General features: G+C 38.4%; 2 protein-coding genes across 3 annotated transcripts in view; both read right to left on the bottom strand.

The window, feature by feature from the left end:
• LOC115428289 (uncharacterized) overlaps positions 1–14,378 on the bottom strand; it is a 38,616-nt gene extending 24,238 nt beyond the window's left edge. The window contains exons 1-8 of one of the 2 annotated variants that reach the window (XR_003936599.1): positions 13,979–14,377; positions 7,541–7,602; positions 7,169–7,189; positions 6,772–7,056; positions 5,871–5,958; positions 4,923–5,149; positions 3,498–3,785; positions 531–709 (exon numbers count right to left, since the gene is read on the bottom strand). Coding sequence is in view for 1 of the 2 variants with exons in the window: in XM_030147199.1 (XP_030003059.1) it covers positions 531–709; positions 3,498–3,785; positions 4,923–5,149; positions 5,871–5,958; positions 6,772–7,056; positions 7,169–7,189; positions 7,541–7,586 (1,134 nt within the window). In the remaining variant the exon portion in view is untranslated. Of the gene's footprint in view, positions 1–530; positions 710–3,497; positions 3,786–4,922; positions 5,150–5,870; positions 5,959–6,771; positions 7,057–7,168; positions 7,190–7,540; positions 7,603–13,978 lie in introns of both variants that reach the window. The other variant, XM_030147199.1, reaches the window with a different exon arrangement.
• A 1,825-nt stretch (positions 14,379–16,203) lies between these two features.
• On the bottom strand, positions 16,204–26,117 carry LOC115428290 (tubulin beta chain). The gene is made up of 5 exons (XM_030147200.1): positions 25,966–26,117; positions 21,369–21,477; positions 19,827–19,937; positions 19,487–19,731; positions 16,204–18,845 (listed from the first exon to the last, which is right to left on the bottom strand). Exons 3-5 carry the CDS (start codon positions 19,885–19,887, stop codon positions 18,033–18,035), a joined length of 1,119 nt encoding a protein of 372 aa, XP_030003060.1. The 5' UTR covers positions 19,888–19,937; positions 21,369–21,477; positions 25,966–26,117; the 3' UTR covers positions 16,204–18,032.
• Positions 26,118–26,581: the final 464 nt, after the last annotated feature.

Here is a 26,581-nt window from a genome sequence, read left to right on the forward strand (position 1 = left end):
CATAACATTTAGGACATTTAATCTCAGAGGCAGATCATTTCTAAAGAAAAATTCTAGACCAGTGTTATTTGCACCCTTAATTTCCTGAGGGTTCTGCCCAAGGGATCAATAAAATTCAATCTAATCTAAATACAAGTATTTCTGCCACAGTAAACAACTGTTACTCCTGTGTCCTTCTTCAGTTGCCAATCATCAATACAAAGTCTGGCCAAGTTCCTCATATAACCCCACTTCAAAAGCTGCAAACTAAGCCTTTAACAATGCGCACAAACCTTGAATTTTGGCTGCTGCTGCATTTGCCACATGCAGAACTGCAGGGGAATCAGTCGAACAGCTGACCATCCTGACTCCCACAGCAGGAGCTCTACCCTCCCCTGTTTTCATCCACACAAACTCGTACCTCATTCGTCACAATACATGAGTCCCTAATTTCCCTTCAGGCCAAATGTTCCACCAGAGCCTAGTCTTATTCCCACTACAATATTTCCCCTTCAGATGGAAATGCAGAATTACAATACGGTGTGTGTTACCTGTCTGAAAGCCTCGCCGTCTCCCTTGCCAGCCTGCTGAGCGAGGAGTGTTAGTTTCTTGTTCTTCTCATTCCTCTTATGTACTTTATAGAGACAGGACAGCAGGCACACCAGCAACATGAAGGCGAGCAGACCCAGCAGGGAGAGGATGGCTGCAGTCAGAGGAGGCAGCTTATAGGCTATAGAACAGACAAGGATAAAAAAGACACATGATCAGACAATTGTGACGATGGATTTAAATGTATTGTTACAACACTTACTTGTCTCCATAGTTGCAATATTTTATGCCCCAGATCTTGTGTTGATGATGGAGTGTCTGACTGCATGCAAAGTCTTCTCCATCACATTCCAAAGACTTTCATTGGGATGTGAAAATGATGTCTCGTGTTCCTGAACCACTGTTTCACAATCACAGTCAAACCTGTTGAATCCTGGTGTCGTCCAGTATTTTTGCTCTAGAGCAGGGGTCACCAACCCTGGTCCTAGAGGGCTACTATCCTGCATGTTTTAGATGTATCCCTCTCCCAGCACACCTGACGGTCATTATCAGGCTTCTGCAGAGCCTGATGATAGGCTTATCATTTGAATCAGGTGGGTTGGAAGAGGGATACATCTAAAACATGCAGGATAGTAGCCCTCGAGGACCAGGATTGGTGACCCCTGATCTAAAACATGCAGGATAGTAGCCCTCGAGGACCAGGGTTGGTGACCTCTGCTCTAGAGTAAACTGATGGTTGTTTAAGAAATGAGAAGCTACTCATTTCAGTTCAGGTTAAAGAACTTGTTGCAGCTGAAACATTTGCAGTATTTATCCAATGGAAGGTTCTGAGCTACTGGTTGAATTAAATCCAGGTGTGAACTTTTGGTCAGGCTGTGTAAAAACTGGTCAACAAAAACATCCTCATTCCTACATACACTGATGAGATGAATTGATGAGATGAAAACAAATGACAAAAGTGCAGACTGGCCAATGTTTTCAAGGCACATGATAAAGTGTTATTACATATTTAATGTGCACATATTTATGTATATTTATGACTTTTCCAACACAATGACTCTGAAAAATGAACACTTTTAGCAAACAGCAGTATTTTTCAACCTTGGGGTCGGGACCCCACGTGGGGTCGCCTGGAATTTCTAGTAATTGCTAAAAAAAAAAAAAAACTAAAAAACTTACTAATAAAAATATATATGGTGAGTTGAGAGAAACAATCACAGTAAAACACATGACAAACTGTGAAGCTGAAGCTGCAGCTCTTTCATAATTCATAGTTTGAGTTCTTGTTTGCTCAGTATTAATTGTCAGCCTTGTAAATCCAAGCTGGACTGACTGTACATATCCTCACCAAGGAAAATCAAATTCTCACTTTGTGCAGTAATGTACACCAGGCTTTTCTGCCTCCGTCCATAATAATATACATTATATAGACTAAATGTTGACTAAAATTAATGTTTATTTGTAACATGGTATGGCAAACTGTTACATGATCAAAAACGAATTAATTTTCCGTTCTGAATGTCTGGGGTCATTAAAATGGGGTCAATGATCAAAAACAAATGAATTTCAGCAAAAAAAAAAAGTCTCCATTTTGAATGTCTGGGGTCGCCAGAAGTTTGTGATTTTGAAATGGGGTCACGGGCCAAAAAAGGTTGGGAACCACTGGCATACAGTGTCCTGAAGTGGAACAGCTGTCCCACATTAAAAAGACCTAAGTCTAAGTCTGGACTCTGTTCCGCTGGTCAAAATCTTCAAATTGGTCTTCAAAAAACCAGCAGGAGAACTCAGCATTCAAGGCAACCAAGATTTATTGTCGAAAAAAATCCGATAGCAATTCACAGTGTCAGCAGGTACACCAGAACAACTCAGACCAGTAGGTCCAGTTTTACCCTTACATTCATCTCCAACTGTCATCTTCCACACCCACTGATCGTTATCATTGAATTGGAGAATTTGACACCACTGTAATGTTTCCAAAACTTATTGGCCTAGTTTTCTGATTATGCCATTAGCTCCTCCTGTTATCAAACAGCTCTTCCGTTTCTAGATAAGAGCATCTTGACATGTTTTAAATAATGTTTGATGGCTTCACAGAGCTTCTGGCTTGGCTTGAATATTCTACAGAACTCCACAGGGCATAATGCTTCACTCAGACATGTCCTTACATGATGTTTTTCTTTTAAGACAGTCTTACTGCACTTTACACCATTATGTTTAAGTTTGTTTGTATTTCTTTTTTTAATAATATGTTTTATATATGATAGATATTACTTGCAGTGATTAAGTCATATAGTGACCTTTAACATGTATTTTAAATCATCATCATTCTCCTTCCAACACTTAATTATTCCACCTCCAAAATATTCAGTGAATATTAATAATACTGTTTTCAAATAAGTACCAGTACATTTTTAGACATGTTCTCATCACTACTCATAGTTTTGCAGCATAAGCATCATTATAAGTAAAGCATCAAACTGCAGCACATCGTCCACCTGAAAAATTAAACTACAGTAGCTGAACATTCCCTTTTAGTAACACCGATTGCTTAATTAATTAAATAATTAATTAATTCACATTTTGACACAATACTCTCTCCAGACATCTAGAGTCACCTAGCAGTTGTGACGTTTTCTTTAATAGAGACCCAAATTACTTTTTTTTTTTTTTTGCCAAATTGTGATATCTGCGTAACTTTAGTCTCCAAACACTGCTGTTTCATTTTGCATCACTGGCTATGACCTGAAAAAATATGACTTAGGCAGTTATGCTATCAGGCTAACAATATGTGATGAGGAAAACTGAATTAATCACTGCTCAAACCATTAGATATGACCTGAGAAACACCTTGGTCAGATGTTAAAATAAGCATGATGAGAATAGTGTGAGGCATTTTGACAAGATGAAATATTAACAAAAGTTGATGGAGTAACTGGATTTGATGGAAAATCGTTACATCTACATCTTACCATCTACCTCTATGTAGACATGAGCCACAGGGAAGCCAGCCAGGTCGGTCACTTTGAAGACACCTGTATCAGCCATGTGGACCTTCTTCATGGTCAGCTCTGAGCCCTCCACGGTCACCCTGCCCTCCAGCAGAGGGTCCAGCGGCGTCACCAGAACCCCCTGGTCCAGGATGACCCGGTCCCTGTTATCTGACTTGGGCCTGTAGACGATGTTGAGAACGGAATGGTCCATGTAGAGTTTCATCTTCAGGTTTGCTCCATAGGCCAAGTGCATAAAGTTCTGGTGTTCTATAGAGATCCAAAGGGAGAAAATATACAGATATAACAAGGTGGTCCAACGTGAGCCTGCAGACCTCTAATGGAGGGATGAACACCATCCTTCCAAAACATACTCCCTTATTTGGCCTTCTCAGACTTAGTTATTAGTGTCATAACCTTTATTACAGTAATCCCTTTCTGATATATTTTTATCTACACCATTTTCCATACCGCTGCGGTGGCCCATTATCCTTGCAGGCAAATGTAATCTCAAGTGACATTAAGACATGAGCATATTAAGACTTATGACCTTTATTGAGATTATGGTATTAGAATTTTTAAAGGTAATATTCAAAAATGAGATATTATAGAAATTGACTCCAGGCCAAGATTAAAGTTTGCAAAGTTAAAAAAGAGCAGAAACCTTCCGACTGCACTATGCCAATACTGTAGACATAACTTATACTTGGGAAAAACTTCAAGTAGGCAGGCCTAATGGGAGGCCAATTCATTGCAGTAAACAGTTCAAGCAGTGTGGAGCTGTTAACTGCATTTAGATTAAATTAAAACATTCAGTAGGTTAAAAAAAACAGCATGTATAGCACACCCAGATCACTCACTTTAACCCATAAAGACCCAGGACTACTTTTGTGGCAGTTCCCACATCAATTTTTCCCTATATTTAACCATTCTTAAGTGATTTTTCACCATTGATTGTAACATTATCCTCTTTATTTTACATTTTTACAGTGTAAATCATGTGTTTTCCTACATTTAAGTTAATGGTCATGTATATATTCATAAAAACTCAGATTAAAGTTGAGGGTTACTAAATGAAAAACGTGACTTTTTCAGCAAAGTTATCATTAATTGAACATAAAAACAAGTGTCTCCATCATTGTCATTTATCAGACTGCATGGGTTTTACTGGTGAATTACTGAAAAAGATGACAATGTTTCCACGTTCACTATGAAACCTCTGAACTTCCAAACAGGTCAAATCTGATGACCATAAAAAGATGACTAACTGCAGTTTACACCAACTATTTACATATATTGATAGGATTAGTGAATCAACAGATATGAAACAGTTTAGATCAGTAGTGGCTGTTTGGGTCTTCATGGGTTAACGTTAGAGGACGCAGTAGAGCTCAGATCACTGCTCACCTCTGACATTCAGACAGTTCTTCCTCCTCTCATTGCCGTCACGATCCAGAACGGTGAAGCTTCCCTCGTCCGACATCCGGACTGAGTGAAGCGTCACCCGTTTTTCCGACACAGTGAGACGTCCCACGTATTCCTCCACCAACACCATGGTTTGGTTGTAAAGAACGATGGGCGGAGGCTCGGTAGCGTGCTGTATCTCAGTCTGATTGGTCGGTACAAGACTGGGCCTTAAAGTGGTGCACAAATGAATAAAATTGGACAGTATAGAAATAACAATGCCATCTAAATGAACCTGCAATTGATCTGTGATGGTGCATATTTGGCATCACCCCCTTTGAAAGCAAATGAGATGTGGCTAAAATGACTGCAAGATTCTATATTTGTAATATTACAGTTTAATGATAGATGTTTAGTTGAATGTTTATTTATTTCAAATATTGCATTAACCTCCTGAGACCCAGGAAATGTCAGCAAAGTGCAAGCTTTTTTTGTTTTTTATTAAATAAGTGCTTATATTGGAAACGTCATGATGCAAGAGTTTTTTCAGATGCAGTTTTTAAAATTTTTATGGAATGCCCTTTGTGGTGGACAGTTTTCTTTTCTTTCTTTTTGTATAAAGTTGTGAAACTCTTATCCATAAATGTGGACAGAAAACCCGTAGCTGGGTCTTAGGAGGTTAAAATCAAACAACAAAAAAATTATATAAAAGAAAGTCAAACATTCAAAAAGGAGCAGGATGAAGTGTGATTTATAATCTCCCACCCCTTTACCCCATCCTTTACCTACCCTAAATTCTTATGTCAGATTCCCTAAGTAACTCAAAAATCCTCATATATCAGACAAAAATTCTGACTATGCACAAAACACAAAATTGCTGTACATATCAACGAGAAACTGTCCATTTTGCAGCAATATTTCACATTAAAATAAACAGCCTAAATAATGTACCTGAACTCCAGGGTGATCGGGCCTGCCACATGGTTCAGATGGATGTAGTATGTATCTCCATACTTTACCACTTGTTCCAGAGCACAATCTGATCAGCAACAGGAGAGGAAGTGAAGGTTAAATCAGGATTTTTATACCAAAGCAATGGGCTCTCTCACGGTGGAAGTCAACAGCACCTACTTTTCTCTTTCTAAGCAGTGAAAAAAAGTAGAATGATTGGTGTTTTTTTTATTTGTTTCTGAATGTTCAGGTCTGTTTCTTTATTTCCCTGTTTCTCCATAGCCAGATGGACTGCCAGAAAAATACCATTATACATAACTATAAACCTCAAATATCTGTGATTTCAACCTAATTTGTCCTTGATGGAACTGGTGTTTTGTCTCCTGTCCTGTAAATGAGCACTAGATCGTTTGAGTAAACAGAAAAAAAAACAAAACAAACAAAAAAAAAACAGGACTTTGCCATCAGAGACTTGTATGTGCATCCAAATTCCAACAATTGTGAGAATTTATGATGTTTAAAACAAAAAAGATGGTGGTTTGGTTAAATAATTATCACAGACACTGTGATTCCTTTTTTGTTTTTCACACTTTTCTCCATTAAACCACAAGTTTCCAGGTTTTTACAATAAAGGCTCTTTGTTTAGGTTTAGGTTTAGGTTTGGTTTAGATATTACTATACACCACAGACCTAATATATTTCACTAAACCAAACACTATTAATCCAAAACTCAAAAACAAATATAATTTAAAATCCATCTAAAAAAGAATTTCTGCTACATTGGATATTGTACATTGGATATCATGTATGGACAACTTGTTTCTTCCACACTGAGCCACTTCACTGCACATGTCTCTCTAACAATCTCAGGCTAGAAAACACTTTTGTGCTCATATCTTACCCCTGACAATCAGGATGAGGTGTTTGACTGCACTGGTGCTGATGGAGTTCTTGATGACGTACACCCCCTCATCCTTCTCCTGAACATCTTCTAACACCAGGTGACCTAAGGAGTTGATGCGGGTCTGTGGCCCGGCCTGTGATTTCACCAACTGACCGGCCTTCAGCAGAACCACCTCAGCGGTGCGATTGGTCCTGGGTTTGAACACCACTTCTCCAAGATTTCCCGACGGGACATCGATGTGGATGTCCTCACCAAAGAATGCTGTCCTGTGTTCTTCTTTGACTAGAGACAACAATCAAAAAGGTATTTAAGTGCGTTAAATGTAGTGTATTTTATCTCATTATATAATATATTAATCCTAAAAAAGCAAATCCTCTGATTCACAAATGCTTACCTTTTGAAGATGCTGACACAACTGTGAAAGAAAAGACAGTCAATTTAAAAACATGCCTTTAGTTTTTTGCTGTTATGCAGATTTCTAAATACAACATTTCTTTGGTCTTAGACAGTAACTACACAACTTCAATTTAGAATGTAAGTGTTTGAAATGTAAATGCATCACATAATAATGGCTAAAAATATACATGATGTAAACACTGTACCATCTGAGTCCTCAGAAAGGAAAAGGAATGAGAGTAAATGAGTTGAAAATAAATAGATCACAAAAATGTAGGTTGTTTGGTGTGGAAGCAAATTTGCAGGAGGTCTGTGTTCGCCATTCATTTACACAACCTGCTCCCAAGTGACTGATTATATTTGTGCTTACCCGCGCAGAACAGGACGCTAAGCACTGCAGCACCGGTTACTTTCATCTTGAATAGTCTGAATCTAAAAAAAGAACACATACAATACACAACAAATGTAAAAAAAACAAAAAAAAAACTTTTTAGAGCACAAATAGACACGGAAGCAATTAATCAAGATTGTTAAATAATATCTGCAATGTGTTTTGTAATCACATTGAGGTATGATAAATCATTTTGCACGCCTTTTTTAGGTACTTTAAGCAGATGTGTGAGTGCAGCTTTCATTATTTGATTGAAAAACACCACCAGAAGGCATCTCCAATCTGATAAAAGTCCACTCCCTCTCCTGCTGCACAACCCCCTGCTGCACTAAATAGCTTTTCACAAATTACTTCTTCAAATACCTATGGGAAAGCGCTGCCAGCACTTCTTGACGAAGCATTCTACTGTGCCGCTATAAAGTAAAATATACTGTCGAAGCAGGTTTTATAGATAAAGTGTTGGTTGTCAAGGCAGAAGGATGCGTGTCTGAGTCAAAGACACGACGCTGTGTGGTGAGCATCTCCGTCTCCTGCGGTGCTGCAGGTCGATCAGTTTTCCAGTCACGACACATGGCCACAAACCAGAGGGAGCCAACAGAAAGCGAGGGAAAGACATTATAAAAGGAAGGAGGACAAAGAGAAGAGTGAAAACAAAGGAGTAAATCTGAGGATACGAGCGAGTAAATGACATTTACATGCAGAGTGCACAGCTGCCCCTCTGGGACACAGAGATGGACAGGAGCCAGCTGGCAGGAGGAGACTCTTTGACCTTTCACCACTGCACTGGCTTAGACTGCAGTGGTTAATAAAGTGGGATAATTAGGTGGATAGATAGATGAGAAAAGACAGGAAGGAAAACAGCTACAGTAGCACAGAAGAACACCACAGAAGAAGGATGGAATTAGACATGCTTAATTACCTTAAAGAAACAATGTATGAGAACTGATAAGAATGTAGTCCAATGGAGCTTATATGTCTTCTGCTTTTCACTGCTACCTGATTGGAGTCATTTTAAATGTAATTTGCCTGATAACAAAAAAATTATCTGTCTGTATTGACAGTCAGTAGATTGTAAAATATCCTACGGCTAAAATTTACTTAGGGGGTCAAATGAGTGGCCATTTTTGTCAAAAAAAAAAAAAAAGTTGTAAGAAATGCATAGAACTGCGCTGAAATAATGCTAATACATTTGTGCACAGACTACTGATATTATTTGACAGTGGAAGCTCTATTTTCAGAAATATTGGATTTGGAATAGCACGTGTACGTGAAAACTTTTGCTGGTGGACGGATGTGACATTACTCATGATGATCTGGTCAGTACCAGTACTTTATTAGTAATAAACTTATATACTGACTATTGCTAATTCTCCTCTTATTCATAAATGTTAGTATTGTGGAGCTAAAACAATAACAGCTGACACAAAAACACAAAATGTGTCAGTGGACGGATGTGACATGGTTGTTACAGATCCCATTATACTGATGCTCGGCAGCCATGTCACCGTTTACACTAATGATCCCTGTGCAAAAACTAGGATCAGAATTATTTATTGTATAGTTTATCATCATACTAAAGCGTAAATAACAATATAGAATTGTTATTTCTTTTAAAAATGCTTATTATTAGAAAACTGTTGATTTAAAAAGTGACATGACATTCTTCATGTATGTATTGGCGTAACATAAGCAGGATGGATCAGCACCATACTCCATACCGCAACCTGTAAAAATAAAACATGTGATATGTAGTATATAATCTTGTAAAAAAAAAAAAAAAAAAAAAAAGGGGGAATCTAAAAGAATAGAATATTTGTTTTTCAGGTAAATTCAGTTAAAATACAACTTGGCCATTTGTGACATGAAAATATAGCATTAATTGTGATGAAATTGGACATTTTTGAGCTGAAAACATAGTTCATATGACCATCAACATGTTGCAACAGAACTGAAATCCTGTAAATTTGCATAACTTGCATTTACCAACACAAAGTTCCTTTGGGGATTCACTTATATTGATTTCTTATGCACAAAGATATAAATAAGACCTTTAAGCAAATTTTAGCCGCCTAATTCAATGCAAAATCCAGACAAAACACTAAAGTCACATTAAAAAATATTACACTAAAAGTAAAAGCACTGCACTAAAATCCTCAAATGTGCAAATGTTATCAGCAAAATGTACTCAAAGTATGAAAAGTAAAAGTTGTTGCGCAATAAAATGTTTTACTCTAACAGTCAGGTCAGTAAGTATTTGGACAGTAACACATTTGTACTTTTGCCTCTGATGAATGAAGATGTGATTGAAGTGTGGACTTTCAGCTTTAATTCAAGGGGTTTAATAAAAATATTGCAGTAACCATTTAGGAGTTATAACACAAAGAAATCAGGTCACACCTGGCTGTGAAGCAAGTCACTCAGTTGTACAATTACTTTGGAGCCTCTGAAAATGGAGGGACTTTGTTTCAAACGTTTGTAATTCCTAAATGGTTGACGCAATGGCTTAAAGCTGAAGGTCCAAACTTCAATTACATCTTAATCCACTGTGGTGATGTACAGAGGCAAATCTACAAAATGTGTGTCACTGTCCAAAAACACTTACGGACCTGACTCTATATCTGACATTTAGGATTAATTCATTAATGTGTACGTTGCCTTATATCCTCTGCAGGTTTAAAGTTGAGCTCATTTTAACTACTTTATAAACAGTTTGTAGTTTAACCTACAGCAATGCATCATTTTCTATAGGATTATCACATGTTCGTAGTGCCATTGTCCTGTGAGAACCATGTATTTCTAAATATTTTTCATGGCCTCAGAAACATAGGTCTATCTTCAGCTTGTGATAATGTGTTTTCCAATGAGTCCAGGAGTTTATTCAAGATAGATGAAGATTTTAAACTCAAGTCATGACAGAGCACAATTTATCACAAACATTCACAGTCAACATACTTGGTTTCATTGGAGCAGAAGGGCATGAAAAGGTGTATGAAAACCAAAAACTGTCAGACAAATGTATAAAAAGTACTAAATGTGCAGAGTTGTACAGTACAGAGCTGCCAAAAACAGTGCACAGTATCTGAGTATGAAGTTACATAGTTTTGTTTTCTTGCTGAGCTGCAATGGGAGGACAACTTAAGGCACAGTATCTGCATTTAGGTTTGTTCCTCAAACACAACACACATAACAAAATTTGCTAAATCAGATTGATATCTGCTGCCTCATAGTGGCATCTACAGTTTATCATCTGTGCCCTTGTGGTTCCACTAAAAGCCACCACTGAGATTTGAAAGGATTAAAATAACCTGTCACTCTTGAAATGTAGAGATAAGTGCACCTTACAGACTGTTTTATTTCTAAATTTAAACAAAGGTCAAATTTAATGCATTAAGTTAAATATTTGCTGAAATAAGACACTCACAGTTTAATTTTAAGCGTTCAAACTACAGGGAATGAACATTTTTTTGTGCTTTTATCCTCTGCGGCATCTAATACAGCCAATTGAATCCCACCATTTTTTTTACTCTGAGAACAATAAAAAAAAAAAAAAAACAGCATTGAAGTTCTGCCAGCTTTTGCAGTCAAAGAATTAATGCACTATTTAAAGAAGAAGAAAAAAAGAAAAGCCTCTACTTTCCCTCTGCACGTCAACAAACCTAAAGTGATTTCGACTTATGGCCTGGCAGTAAAGTGAGCAGAAAAATTGCTCAAAAGGTCCTCAGCCATTCTAAGAACATAGTAATCATAGCATATTTTCTAATAGGTTCCCTGTGAAGCAGGTCTGAATGGTTTCGTTCTAATGTTCTACAGAGTCATTAGCTTATTGCGTATGTGAATGCTCGAGCCAGCAACCTATAAAGACATAAATCATGGCTTTGGGTGAGTGGAGGGAATTGTACATTTGAGATGGAGATGAATGATTGCTGCTGATTATAAGGTCTAGTACATGCCATGAAGTACACACATACGTATCAACATGACATATGGGAAAGGTTTTTGATTATGTGTAATCAAAGTCATGGATGTAAAGGGTACAGAGGCTGAAACAGAATGAAGGCGACTCTCAATGAATGCTATGAATTAACATAAAAGTCCTGAAAGTACAATGTAAAAAGGCAGAGATACAGATGTAATCATTGTCCTCTCACTGATGATGTCTATTTTTAAAGTCTGACTCTAAATGGGGTCACTGCTCTCATGTCTCCTGTTCTGCCCATTAGATCAAAGTGTATAAGGGGGAGCATTAAGTGAAGTGCCGGTGTCACATCCAGCAGCCTCCTCGTGGCCAAACTGTGATGATCCCATCATTCAGCCTGATCTCATCAGCATGACATCCATCCTGACTGACGGACTTAAAAGCCTGTTTCCCCGCTCATCCCTTCTCTCCCACACAACCAGGAGGACGAGAGGATCATGCTTCCATCCCTCTCTAGTTACAGTATTGTCTCTGTTACGGTCTGTTCGTCAATGCTTGCGTGTCTCTTTTTTTCTTGTTCTCCTTTAACTCCTCCTGACTCTCCCTTTGCTGTCCATCCTGTCTTTTAAAGCCTCTATTTAACTCTGTAATCATCCAACTAACTACTGGTCTGATATTATTTAAGGCCAGTATAAATATTTTTAAGTGACGTGTCGCCCAAAGCTACTGTGATTGTTTGTCCTTGTATAATCAACTTATTATATCAAAACTGTGCACAGGATAACTAGAGTCCAATTCCCTCCTCTGAAGCCATATACCTCCCATTACTGATGCTGACCACTAATTTCATTAGGCTGTGCCATGATTATGCATTCCGATTAGAGGGAGACTGGTGATGTTTGTAAAGCCAGCATGATAATGTTAGTTTGTAGCAGGAAAAAGCTGATGTAAAAATGTGATAATGTCAGATATTATCTTTGACTTTAACTGCTTAGCTGAACAGCTGAAGTTCACTCCATCAAAAATAAAAAAATCCCCAAATAAATCAGCAAATATGGAATTGCACATCAAACTGTACTAAACCTAGGAGGGATGCACTTTCAGTTTTTGAGTTATTTTACCAAAATATCAGCAATCCAGTAAACAAGCCCCATGCTGGAGCTGAGCCTGGTCCTGCCAATCGCTCTATCTCCACATTTGAAGGTCAAAAAGCTGTGTTTTATCTAATACATGTCTAGTTGTGCAGCTAATCTAAGATAGACTCGAGAGACCACCATCTACGCTCGCTGCCACTCTAAATCGAACTCCCCTCTGGACTGACTTGTCCCCTGCACTTTCCTCCACTGAACATTCATCCCCACTCCCCCTCATTCCTGCTGACTCCCCCTCCTCAGCCTTTATGCAGCCCATAAAGCCAGGAGCAGCTGCTGGTGCAACCAAGGGTGTGTCACGACTTACATGAATGGGGCTGTCCATTACACAGCTGTCCAAGATGGAAGACGATGAAGGGGGGTAAAAATGAATGAGGAATGAGATCAAGTGAAGGGGATTTACCAACACAATGTAACACTGTGATGTCAGAGTCTATACATAATTTATATGTCAAGGAATACAGCATGCTGTACTCCTGTCTGCTTTTTTTCTTCCCGGATCCTAACTGAAGGTTTGTGCATTTCCATACCAACACTGGGCCAACAGATGTAAGTGGAGCTGAGGCAGAAGTCAGCACATACCTGTCTGCTGATTTAGAAAAGAAAGCGTTTCTTTTAGGATCATACTTACATAAAACAGTCCAAACCAAGTCCATTCTCACTCCTTACTGCACTCATTTTCACAGCATACTGTAAATGACTGTGTGTGACAAATTCTTAGTCAGCTGCTTTGTGTGCCATAGTGCTCAAGTACATTGCGTAACTATTTCCACCGGGATAGTCCAGAAAATACCTCTAATTCAGACGGGTATATCCCGCACACAAGACATGAAAATGCACCACAATCTGCCCAGAACAGACGCAATTCTTATTATACACAGAATTAAAGACTATTCATGAGCCTCAGAATTGGGGTACTGTGTTTGTAGTCCAACACACAAAAATTGTATGTTATTGAATTTTATTAATAAGGCTGAGACAGAAGGAGGCCATTCAGAGCACACATAATATCCTGTCTGTGTAATAACCTATAAGGATTTTTATCTGAACATCATACATTTTTTATCTTTCACAGAAAAGTTACCCTCTGCAATTCGGTGGGAAAAAAAACAGATTTCTTTTATTCTGTGCGAAGATGCCAGTGATGAGAGGCATCCTCCGCTGCGTTGCTGTTGGTTACACGCCCTAGAGCATCTTTTCCTTTCGTATGGAACCGCTCAACACAACCAAACAGTCAAAACAGCAACGGAAAACTGCAGAATTTAACCCACTCTCTCCCTGATTGAGCGCATTCCTGAAATATAGACCAATTGCTGTAATACATAATTATAACTGGATGATTGTAATTACCTTCGTCAAGCCTTGAATCCGAAAATCACTGGGCTGGGAGGGGCTCAGGAGTGATGGTTTGCTGTAAGTCGCCTTTTTTTTTTCTTTATTTCATTTATCTCGTCCACCCCCTCACCACCCCCAACCCGACAACAACAGACTTCAATGGGGCCAGATCGGGAGTAGCAGGAGAGTTTCGGTTGATGTCGGGTTTGTGGACCAGTTCAGATCGGAGCTGTTCGGGAAACTTCGGCAAACATCGTCATCCTGGCTCGGGTCCACAAGCAGCAGGCGGTCACTCTGCAGTTTGGTGTGACCGAAGATCCTCTATGTTAAAGAGCATCCACTCTGTGCTCTGCCAGTGGTATGAAACTGCACACTGGCAGGTCCTCTAAGTGGACACTGTCTGCGAGATGGGAATGGCTGACAAGGTGTGTGGTTATTAGAAAGTGATAGTACAGACAGGAAGTAAACCGTTCATTCCACTGGCTGAGCGCAAAGTGAGCTATCTTTCACATAGAGGATCTTTGGCTTAACCTTAAGTGACCGTTAGGCTTAACATTTCTGAAGAAACTAGCTAAGTAGGTAAAGCTAATCTAAATAAAGTGGCCTAACTAAGCTTGTGGTTTTTGTAGAATCAATTTGGCGTCAAGTTTTGATCAACTGTGACCCAAAGTTTACTTTCACAGCACTTACACATTTTGGCGCTTACATCCAACTTTTAGCTTGTGTTGCTTTGTTGTGTTAGCTTGGCTAGACACTGACCAGCGTCAAATGAGCATTATTTCATGTCGTTTGTCATTAGGGGTGTGTATTGGCAAGAATCTGACAATACGATACAAATCACAATACTAGGATGACGATACGATATATCACGATACTGTTAAAGAGGCAATTTTTGTTTGTTTCATTTTTTAAAATGATTATTTCCAGGAAGAATTTAATTACACCATAAATAGGCACAAATACTAAATACATTTTTATTTGATCAGAACAGGATCTAATGCTATATCACAAAATGTTCCTGTGTTCAAACTTAAATTATGTCTTACAGACATTACAGTTTAAGATCCTGTTCAAATGTTCATAATCTGTTAGTTCAGAACTAACATCGTAACATTATTTTTGTCCAAACAAAGGAACTAACACCTGCCACTCAGACAGTAAAAAGTGCTTTTAGGATGCTTCAAATAACCATTATTTAATACAACAGTGTTAAATAATATAAGATATAAACAATAAAGAAGTACAAAAAAAAAAAAGAACCTCCACCATATCTGCATTTGAATAAATACCTAAAAATATCGATACAGTACTTTTTAATATTGATACAGTATTCTGAAATGAAACATCGCGATATATTGCAGAACCGATATTTTCTAACACCCCTATTTGTCAGAAATGCAGCTTAATTATATTGCATATTGTCATTACTGTTGAGTTGTCTTTTTTAGTAAATCGACTTACCTTGGAACTAAGGTATCATAAATATTTAACTTAACTGCCAGTGGTGTTCTCTGAAATTTTAGCATTAACTAGCTCATTAGCAAGGTAACTTCCACAATATGCTAACAGTAATAAAAAGAGAGAGAGACATTGTTTGTGTAAAGTGCTAAAAGTCATAGCTCAATGCTCAGAAATTCCCTTCACTGTTACTGTAAATTACACGTTTACTCTAGTTTTAACAGCAGGCATAAGGTACTTACATAAAACAAGATAGCTAGTCCAAAGCTGTGGGCTAACTTGTCTTCTCTTTTCTTACTGAAACAGACAGTGGTGAATGACTCAGAGGTGGAATCAAATGTTGTAAACAGCAGAGGTTTACTCCAAACCAAGGCCGTCCAAGGACATTCCCACCAGACCTATTTCACTGGAACATCCAAAAGAAGGAAAGACTAATTTCCACAGCACTTCAGGGTCTTTCCTTATGTGTTGGAAGGTTGGATGAATAGATGTTAAGAAAATGTGCTTTTTTTCTCCTTACACTACACATATTCAAATTTTAATTTACCTTAATATATATGAATGATCTGCAATAGCTCAGAGTACATGTAATAAATATAATGGTGTGGAAAAAGTTCAATAGTTGCTTCTTGAGCTTGAGGTAGCACAAACTACAAGTAACAAACACTACAGTGCTTGAGTGAATACCTAAGTTCAGCTTCATTTATCATTATCAAAAACTAAACACCTACTTAAGAGGAGTTAACGAACACATCCAATATCCCCAACAACAGACAAGGTGGTTATTTTTTCCTAGAAATGCCTTTATTTCTCCCAAACATTTGCACAGTCACAGGGATCGAAGTCCAACTGTTCAACAGGAATAAAAAAGGTACTAACATAAACACAGACAACACGGCTGTCGATTATACATTGAATACAGTGACATGTCTATGATTTGAGTGCATACTGTTGTGGCTCAGGGTGTAAACAATTACAGTGTAATTTGTGCACATTATATAGGTTGAAACATCCTTTCAAACTTAAGAGTGACTTGAAGTGAGAGTTTTGGGCCCCCAGAGTGAGATGTAGTTGCAGGAAAATACTGATATGGACATAAAATAATACAAAACAGTTCTTGTTCTTTCTATGGTCTGCTTTAAGATGTATCTGCTGCCCTGTCCTGTCAGTCTGAGGTTAGAAAGCGGTATTAAATTGAGGCTTCACATTAGGTAATGTTTGATTTGCAGCGGTCTTAAAATAGAATATTTTGCAGATACATGGTTCCACGACAAAGTTCAAATGTTTAGAGTCTAAGCGAGTGGATGCATGAATAGTAAGCACTGGAAAACTGATTCAGCTAAGACTAATTCTTTGCATGACCTGACCTGGCTTTAGACATCTGACCCTTCTCACGACGTTGGCTGGCGCCTGAGAAAAATCTCACAACTGCTACAGTTACATTAAAACTGAAAATCCATTCGTCAGGAGTTCTATGAAGCAGACCTGTTTTTGACTGACAAACTTGCAGAATTGGCATTTATTGATAGCTGCACACTTTGCAAAGAGGCTGTCTTAAGCTGTTCTTTATTAAATCTAAGACATTTATTTTTAGTCTTGTGCTTTGAGAATAACATTAAAGTTGCACATTCAGAAAAAATGATCATTTTTGTTTAGTGAAGTGATGGGTCCTTTCAGCTCAAAGAAACGCTTTCTTTTACCTAGATTGTGACAAGTAAAAACCCCTGACCTTTGGATTTAAATTACTCATCTGACAGGACTGAATTTACAGAGTGTTTCTTGAGTGTCACCCACAATGTTAAAACGTACATGGAAAAATCAAGCCAATCTTGAACATGTTACATTCACTGAGGCAGCCTCAGTGAGGACAAAATTAGCACTGTCTTGCCTACTTTCTAAATTCACATTGTTTTACTGATAGTGACTCTTTATGACCTGATAAAATAAACACTGATAGAATAAAAGAACACTGATAACGGCATTATCTGATTTTTCCCCATTTTAAAAACCTAACTTTCAGAAACAAATATACGGATGCTTATTCTTGAGATTCTTCACCTGTGTAAATGCTTCAAACTTGGATTGACACAAACTAACTGCACTCCAATGGTCCAGCTAAGAAAACGTGTAGGGAAGCGTTCACTTTTACTGAAAGAAAAATACTGTCTCTCATAGAAGGTGTAATATCAAATGAATACATTTTGGCAAAATTTTCAGAGAATATGAGTAAAAGCAAGTGCAAGTTTCATATTTATATCATTAGTGATTTTGCAGCACGTCTTCCTGGTGAAATGAGGTTAAGGAGTGAACTGCAAGAAATGCTTCCAATATTTGGGAGTCGGCTGAACCAGCCCACATGGCATCACATTAAACTGTAAACCATGGCACATTAATTTGGTCACATCATTTTTTTCCCCCATCGTCGCTTATTCATCTTTTTCTGTCACATTCATTTTTCCATTTCATTCAGTTGATCCACGAACCAATTCAGATCCCCCACATTTTTCTCTCAACCCTCTAAATCTTTTCTGCTACATTCTTTTGTTTCATATTTTCTATTTTTTTAGGTTTTTCTTTTTTTAACTTCATAGGCTTGTCGTTTATTACTTTTTTATGCATCCTCCTCCACCTCCTCCTCAAACTCTCCCTCCTCCTCAGCTGTGGCGTCCTGGTACTGCTGGTACTCGGACACCAGGTCGTTCATATTGCTCTCCGCCTCGGTGAACTCCATCTCATCCATGCCCTCGCCGGTGTACCAGTGGAGGAAGGCCTTACGGCGGAACATGGCGGTAAACTGCTCAGAGATGCGCTTGAACAGCTCCTGGATGGCTGTGCTGTTGCCGATGAAGGTGACCGCCATCTTGAGACCGCGTGGTGGGATGTCGCAAACGGCGGTCTTGACATTGTTGGGGATCCACTCCACAAAGTAGCTGCTGTTCTTGTTCTGGACGTTCAGCATCTGCTCATCTACCTCCTTCATGGACATGCGGCCGCGGAACACAGCTGCCACCGTCAGGTAGCGTCCGTGGCGTGGGTCACAGGCTGCCATCATGTTCTTGGCGTCAAACACCTGCTGCGTGAGCTCAGGTACCGTCAGGGCACGGTACTGTTGGCTCCCGCGGCTGGTGAGGGGGGCGAAGCCAGGCATGAAGAAGTGCAGACGAGGGAAGGGCACCATGTTGACGGCCAGTTTCCTCAGATCAGCGTTGAGCTGACCGGGGAAACGCAGGCAGGTGGTCACACCGCTCATGGTGGCTGAAACCAGGTGGTTGAGGTCGCCGTAGGTGGGCGTGGTGAGTTTGAGAGTGCGGAAACAAATGTCGTAAAGAGCTTCGTTGTCGATGCAGTAGGTTTCATCTGTGTTTTCTACCAGCTGGTGCACTGATAGCGTGGCGTTGTATGGCTCAACCACTGTGTCTGATACCTGAGGACGCAGAGGAAAGACTCAGTTTCAACAGAATCGACACATACTGCATCTGACGTTCTACTTTGTTTTTAGATTGCTTGGAAGCGCTGCAAGATCATGATGTTTTAGTGTATTTCCGTCTCATTACTACATCCATTTCTGATAGATCTTTACTCACATGGAACTAACCACTGAACATAATTTCAGTCTAATAAAGCAAGTGATAAATTACTTAATGTGAAGTTGCACATGTTTTACTATCAAAATCAATATTAACTGCAGGAAGTGACAGAACTGTAAATAACAGTTAACAGCAGCATCTAACCATTTACAATGACAGAGAGACTAGTTTACTGTATATCATCTCGCAAGAAGCAGCAATAAAGCATAGTATTCATTTTTTTATTTGGCAACAGACACATGAATGAATGGTATCAGACAAGTAGAGATCGACTGATTTTTAAAGACCAAATAATAATGATAGTTTGGAGCAGGTGAAAGCCAATATGCAATTATTTATCTCATATTAAATCACACCATCCATTTCCTGGTAGATAGGACACTTTGCAGACATAAAACATATCAGCGACTATTAATCAGGCAAACCAATTAATTTGTCAACCTCCAATAAAAGTTACAGTATGTATTCTGACAGCTACCTTAGGAGACGGCACCACACTGAAGGTGTTCATGATGCGGTCCGGATACTCCTCTCGGATCTTGCTGATGAGCAGGGTACCCATACCAGACCCAGTGCCTCCTCCCAGGGAGTGTGTGAGCTGGAAGCCCTGGAGACACTCACAGCTCTCTGCCTCTTTCCGAACCACGTCCAGGACGGAATCCACCAGCTCCGCCCCCTCCGTGTAGTGACCTTTTGCCCAGTTGTTCCCTGCTCCACTTTGACCTTTGGATTTAATAGAAGAAATATGTTAGACTATGAGACAGAAGCGGTTCATTCTTCAGTCTCAGTGAAAGGGAGAGTGTTGTATATGTTCTTACCAAAGACAAAATTATCAGGTCTGAAGATTTGTCCAAAGGGTCCAGAGCGGACTGAGTCCATAGTGCCGGGTTCCAGATCCACTAGGATGGCTCTGGGCACATACTTCCCACCTGCAAACACACATATATACCACATCAGACTAATGCTACAGGAAACCTATAACATATACAATACCAAAGTTGTTCTTCAGCTAAAATACAGACTTTATTGCACATAAACACACATCAATCCATAATCTTAGTAAGCTAAAAGAGTATTACTCACTCCATCACATTTTAATTTAACATAATGAAATGTAATTAGTAGGGGTGTAAGAAAATATCGGTTCTGCAATATATCGCAATATTTAATTTCACAATACTGTATTGATATTAAAAAGTACTGTATCTCTATTTTTAGGTATTTATTCAAATCTAGATTTTGTGGAGGTTCATTTTTTGTTTTTTCTTTTCTGTTTATATTTTATTATTATTTAACACTCTTTTATTAAATAATGTTAGTTTCTTTGTTGGGATTGCACAAAAATAATAATATGATGTTAGTTCTGAACTAGTATGAACATTGAACAGGATCTTAAACTGTAATGTCTGTAAAACATAATTTAAGTTTTGAACACAGGAACGTTTTGTGATATAGCATTAGATTCTGTTCTGATCAAATAAAAATGTGTTTAGTATTTGTGCATATTCCTGGTGTAATTCAATTCTTCCAGGAAATAATCATTTAAAAAATGAAACAACAAAAATTGCCTCTTTAACAGTATCGTGATATATCGTATCGTCATCCTAGTATTGTGATTTGTATCGTATTGTCAGATTCTTGCCAATACACACCCCTAATGACAAACGACATGAAATAATGCTCATTTGACGCTGGTCAGTGTCTAGCCAAGCATCATGCTATATCGTGATAAATCGTATCATGATCCAAGTATTGTGATTTGTATCGTATTGCCAGATTCTTGCCAATACACACCCCTAGTAATTCGTCTGATGAAGGGCCTCGGCCCAAAATGTCACGTCGGTTAATAAATTCTTTGGGGAGCTCACAGGTTGTGTGGGCCTTCCTTTACTTTTTTCATAAAATTTTTTTGGGATCCTGCACACCTTCATTTATTGGATGTGAGTGTCGATCACCTCTCTTCATGAAATGTAATTAACCACAGACTTCACTCATATCTGGTCCATACATGTAATACCTAATGTTGCCACTAGATGGTGTGAAACACAATAAACCTTGAAATCAGCCATCCACAAACAACTGCAATTAAACAATCATTTCCCATCTTTCAGAGGATTTAATATCAGCTCCTTTGGGAACAAAATTTGTGAAAGTAATACAGAGTGTTCGGTTGACATAATGTCTGTAAATCTCTAATTGCTTTTCTCTTAGTTGCACTTTGAGACATAATCGATTAAATGTTTTCACTGATGCCTTTTAGCTTTTTTTCTCACAGTTACACTGAGCAGGTTTTTCCAAAAGGAGGTCCTTTCATTTAATTTGTCCAACGCAGACCTCATAGTTCTGCAGCTTGTACTCACCAGTGGCCTCATTGTAGTACACACTGATCCTGTCCAGCTGCAGATCACTGTCTCCATGGTATGTTCCTGTTGGGTCGATGCCGTGCTCGTCACTGATCACCTCCCAGAACTACAGAAAGAAGTTTGTAATGTTTAAAGACAGGCCTCACACTTCACAGGAATATCTCAATTTGCCTGAACCTGGATCATCCATTCTGTGAAGTTATTCAGTTCAGAGTTCATGAATCAAACCTAAAGAAAGAGCAGACTGTGTACTTACCAAGGCTCTAACTGCAGGCCTATTTTCCAAAGCTAAAAGAAGAACCCTGTGTACAATCATGCCTCAGTTCTCCATGTTCCCCCTCGCTAACATCTGATTACCTGCTGTCATAGGACCACCTAAATCTTCCCTCAGTGAAGAAGACGTTATGCAGTAACAGGTACCTTGTGGCTATCTGTAATCTGTGTCCCTACTCTTCTGAGCAGATTATACACTTGCTACATCATGTGATTACAAGTATATGTGTGTTAAAAGCATTAAAGCATACAGGCGCAACAGCAACCGGCAATTTTTCCACCAAACGGCTGTTCAAAATGAGAGACGACCACTGTAGCTTTGATCCAATTCACAACTAAATCCAGGAAAAGTGCCTTCGTGTTTCTTGTTGATATAAGTTTACAAATGATCCACAGAGAAATGCCTGACAAACTAGAAAAAAAGCATAATTACTGGTGTGTTTTGCCATTTCTTGTGGCAATAAAGAAGAAAAAACTATGGTGGAGTTCAAAGGTTTTAGATCAGGGCCAGATAACAAAAGCAGGAAAGACTGTGATGAGCTGAAAAACACAAGGAAACGGAAGCATGAAGCAAAAACATTAAAAAATTAGCATCTATGAAAACATTTAACCCTTATTCACCTAGAGCTATTTTTGTGGTGACATCCAAATGCATTTTTATATACATTTAACTTTTTCTTAGGGATTTATCACCATTTAATCTCACTAATATTAACCTCTGCATTTTGCAAAATTCAGTGAAAAGTAGGTATTTTTGTACATTTCATTTATTGATCATGTAGATCACATGTGTCAAACACAAGGCCTGGGGGCCAAATCCGGCCCCCCAAAGGGTCCAATTCAGCCTGTAGGATGAAATACGCTGAAAATATTAACAATCAATGGTGTAAAAATCATTTTAATTCTGGTTCCACATACAGAACAATTAGATCTCAATTGGGTCACACCAAGTAAAATATTATCATAATACCTAGAAATAATTAAAAACTGCAGATTTTATCTTGTGTTAGTGTAAAAAAAGTAAACTTACAAGAAATGTTTATACTAACAAACTGTCCTTTTACAAAAAATGTGAAGAACCTGAACAACCTGAAACGTCTAAGAGAAGTACATGCAGTTTTACCAATATTCTGCCTGTGATTAAATGTTTTGTGTATTTGTAATTGTAATGCAGTTATAATGCACGTGTAAATGATAAACTGAGGGCAGAATATTGTTAAAATTGCACTTGTTTTCTTAAGACATTTCAGGTTGTTCATGTTATTCAGATTTTTAAGGAAATGTTGTAGATGTAAACATTATCATAATGTAATTTCACTTTTTTCACAGTATTATTTTACTGGTCTGGCCCACTTTAGATCATACTGGGCTGAATGTGGCCCCTGAACTAAAATGAGTTTGACACCCCTGATGTAGATGTTCAGAAAAGTTAAGTGTAAATTCAAAGGCTGTCAAAACAGAAAATTTAAGAAAAAAATGTATAGGATTATTGGTTCAGAAGTGCTGCTTTTGGTGTGGTTTCTGTTTGGGACTTTGAGGGTTAACTGGCAAGAAAAACTATAGTCTAGTAATGCGCTAATAACGGGTTAAAACATTAAACAAATGGAACAAAGACTCTGTCGACTGAGCCTTCTGTGATGTTTAAGAGACAGTTATTTATGTCAGTGATCTGGTTTCTAATTAAAGGACATAAAATGTTAGAGAACTGTATGTTTTGAGATAAAAATAAACCTTTTTATGTTGTTTTCCAGGAAGGAAATGCTGTCATTTATCCCACCTGGATTTTTCCAGCGGGTTCATGGAATCAAAAACACATACTTTGGTCTTAACAGCACCCATAAAACTTCAAACTTTAACATTTATGAGTTGTTTTTGAAGACTGTGAGACATGTAAAGAAGAGTTTTCTCAGAGGATTCAGTCGGCCCGATTGCTACGAAGACATTAATGCCAAACTGAGTTAAGAAAGGAGCACAGACTGTCACACCAGCTCAGTCAATTGACCCTAATCTGTGCCACACAGTGTGCCTGCATGTGTGTGAGAGAGAGATTGGTAAGCAAGAAAATCTCATTTTTAATCCTAACTACTGCGCCGTTTTTGGCTGTCCGTCAGTTCACCCCGTTGTGGTCGCCATGGCAACGTGTCACTTGGGTTTGTGAAGTTGTTTGTGTGGAAACCTGTTGACCTAAAAGCATATAAATAGACCAGACGAGCAAGACGTAGCCACTAATGAACAAATGACAGACGTAATTACTCACATTTAAAGACTTTTACCAAATTAACTTTCACTTTAAAAGTACCTCAATATGATGGAAACAATAGCTACATATGCTCCTTGTAGAATTTCTTACACGCTAAACAACGACGTTGCAGGTTTAGGTTGCAGCTACATTGGGTAAGTAAGTGAATTCATGCAGAGTTAATCCATTGTGAACAGGGATGACCTCACTAAGTCTCAGTAAATAAACTTGTCTTCACTGATCAAGGCCATTGAGTGGTTAGGTCTGAGTCAGCCCATATGTTACTCCTGTTACTTCCCACCCACAGGAAAAAGTCTGGTGATAACCGTATAATATGTTTAATACAATTAATATGTGAAGCTGTGTATGAATCCATGACCTTGAAACTATTTCCACAGTAGGATTCAGTGCTGCTCCTCATCACTCCACCTATATTATATACATTTCTTTTATGATGCAATTGAAAGTTTAGTCAGCAGAAATTGCTCTAAATCAGGGATGTCAAAAACAAGGCCTGCAGGCCACAAACAGCCTACCAAAGGGTCCAATCTAGCCCACAGGATGAATCTAAAAAGTGCAAAAATGACACAGAAGAATATATAAAATGGTTAAAATTCACTTATTTTTCTTCAGAAATTTTAGATTGCTTCGGTTATTCCATTATGTGTGAAAGGATAGTTTGTAAATTTAAACATTTTTACAAAGTAATTTTACAATTTTTGCACTAAAAGCATAGTTAAAAATTTTGAGTTCTCGTTATTTAGAGGTTATCATGTTATTAATTTAGTGGTTTGGCCCACTTGACATCAAATTACACTAAATGTGGCCTCTGAACTAAAAGGCTCTAAATAGATAAGTTTTGTACATCTACCAAGACAGAATGTTCAAAAACTCAGTAACAAAATGGCAAAATTATGCATCTTATGTTTCTGGCTTCAGCCTGCATCTACACAAACTCAGAATGAAGATAAAGATCACAGAAACATATTGTGGCTTTGAACAGTTGAACAGCGGCACAGCAGTAAACAACCACCAGATAATCTTCGTTGGAAGTATATGTCCATGTGCAGTGTTCAGGGTCACTATTGGTTTGGGGGCCTGGGGCCTGCGCATATGAATACACTGAAAAGGGCAGCTATTTAAATGACCTCATCTGTGCTTTCAGAGCAGACACTGAGCCACTTGTTATCTTTTCCCCCTCCAGCCCCTCCTGCTGCGTTCCTCTCCTCTGCCTCAGCGAATTTCTTCTTTCTTTTCACCCTCCTCTCCCGGGTTGTTCTGGCCCTTTTCTCTGTGACAAAGAGTTCAGCTCACCAGGCGGCCAAGACAGCAGCTGGTCCTGTGCGTCTGCTCAAGTCTGGCCACCTTCATTAATCATGGATCAATGACTTGAGTCACTGTTTTGTCAACAGTCACAAACGTGTGAAATTTTACTGTATCATCAGCAACATGCAGATGACAAGTTATTATCTCAGGTGAAGATTACCTCCTAAAGAATGGTACACATTATTAGTGGAAGTGGTTCCATCAGACCTTTAAATGAGCCTCTTCATAGTGAATGAATCAATGAATGAATCACCACATAACTAAAAAGTTTGTAACAGCTTAAACAAAGGATGAAGTAAGACTTTTGTCCATTATAGAGGAGTTCAGAGACTTGATTTTGGTGTTCAGCTTCAACAATGATTAGGCAGCTTATCCTAAAAAAAAAACTGAAAAAAGTAAAACATTTTCAACACTAGATAATATTGATATCTTAAATCTTAATAAATAGGAACTACTTAAAGAACTTTTCTGAAGAAACTGAGAACAATTCATCAGGATGGACCGCCCAAACAATGGAATGAATGATTTCCAATTGTTTAAACCTTCATTTATATGTAAATAAGATACATTTTACTTAAAACATTTTTAAAAAGTGGAATTTGTTTACTTAAAGGGTAAAAACATACAGTAAAATTAAAGCCTCTTAGAAAAAAAACGTTTGATATAAAGAATACCATATCAGTAAAAAACGATCAAACAAGTTTCTTTTTTTTTTTTTTCTTTTTAAAAATTATTATTGCGTCTACTTTTTCTTACCTTTGCGCCAATCTGGTTTCCGCACTGCCCCCTGGATGTGCACAATTTCCCATGATGAATAAGATGTGAAGTGATTAAAACTCGGAGGAGCGGAGATAATGAGGCAGCTTGACCCACTGACTGGACACAGACAGGCTGCACACTGAGCACTGGAGCACTGAACCCACTCCAACAGGGCGGGCTTTAAGGATCAGGACCTGTCCGTCACCCAAAACGGTTCACTGATTGGCTGTTGAGGCTTTAGTCCCGGCGCTGATTGGCTGAAGGCCCGTTTTTTTCCAAAGGGGTTTCCTTCACGCAACGGCAAGGACCGGAAGAGGAGAGGGAGTGCCGGGTTTGTCATCAGTGCCCCGTTGGAGTCCCATTAACCCAGATAGAATAGAAAGAATAGAATAGAAAGAATAGATAGAATAGAATAGAATAGAATAGAATAGAATAGAATATTTATCCTGGTCAAAGTGGCAACAAGAATTAGAAAGATAGTTATATTTTATTGATCCCAAACTGGGAAATTGCAGAATTTAGTGTGATATGAAATACACTAAATTAATAAAATTAATATATGGAGCATGTTTTTTAAAAAAACAAGAAGGTAAAAAAGGTCATAAAAACCACA

The sequence above is a fragment of the Sphaeramia orbicularis genome, chromosome 11 (genome assembly GCF_902148855.1).
Source record: "Sphaeramia orbicularis chromosome 11, fSphaOr1.1, whole genome shotgun sequence".
Classification (NCBI taxonomy): Eukaryota; Metazoa; Chordata; class Actinopteri; order Kurtiformes; family Apogonidae; genus Sphaeramia; species Sphaeramia orbicularis.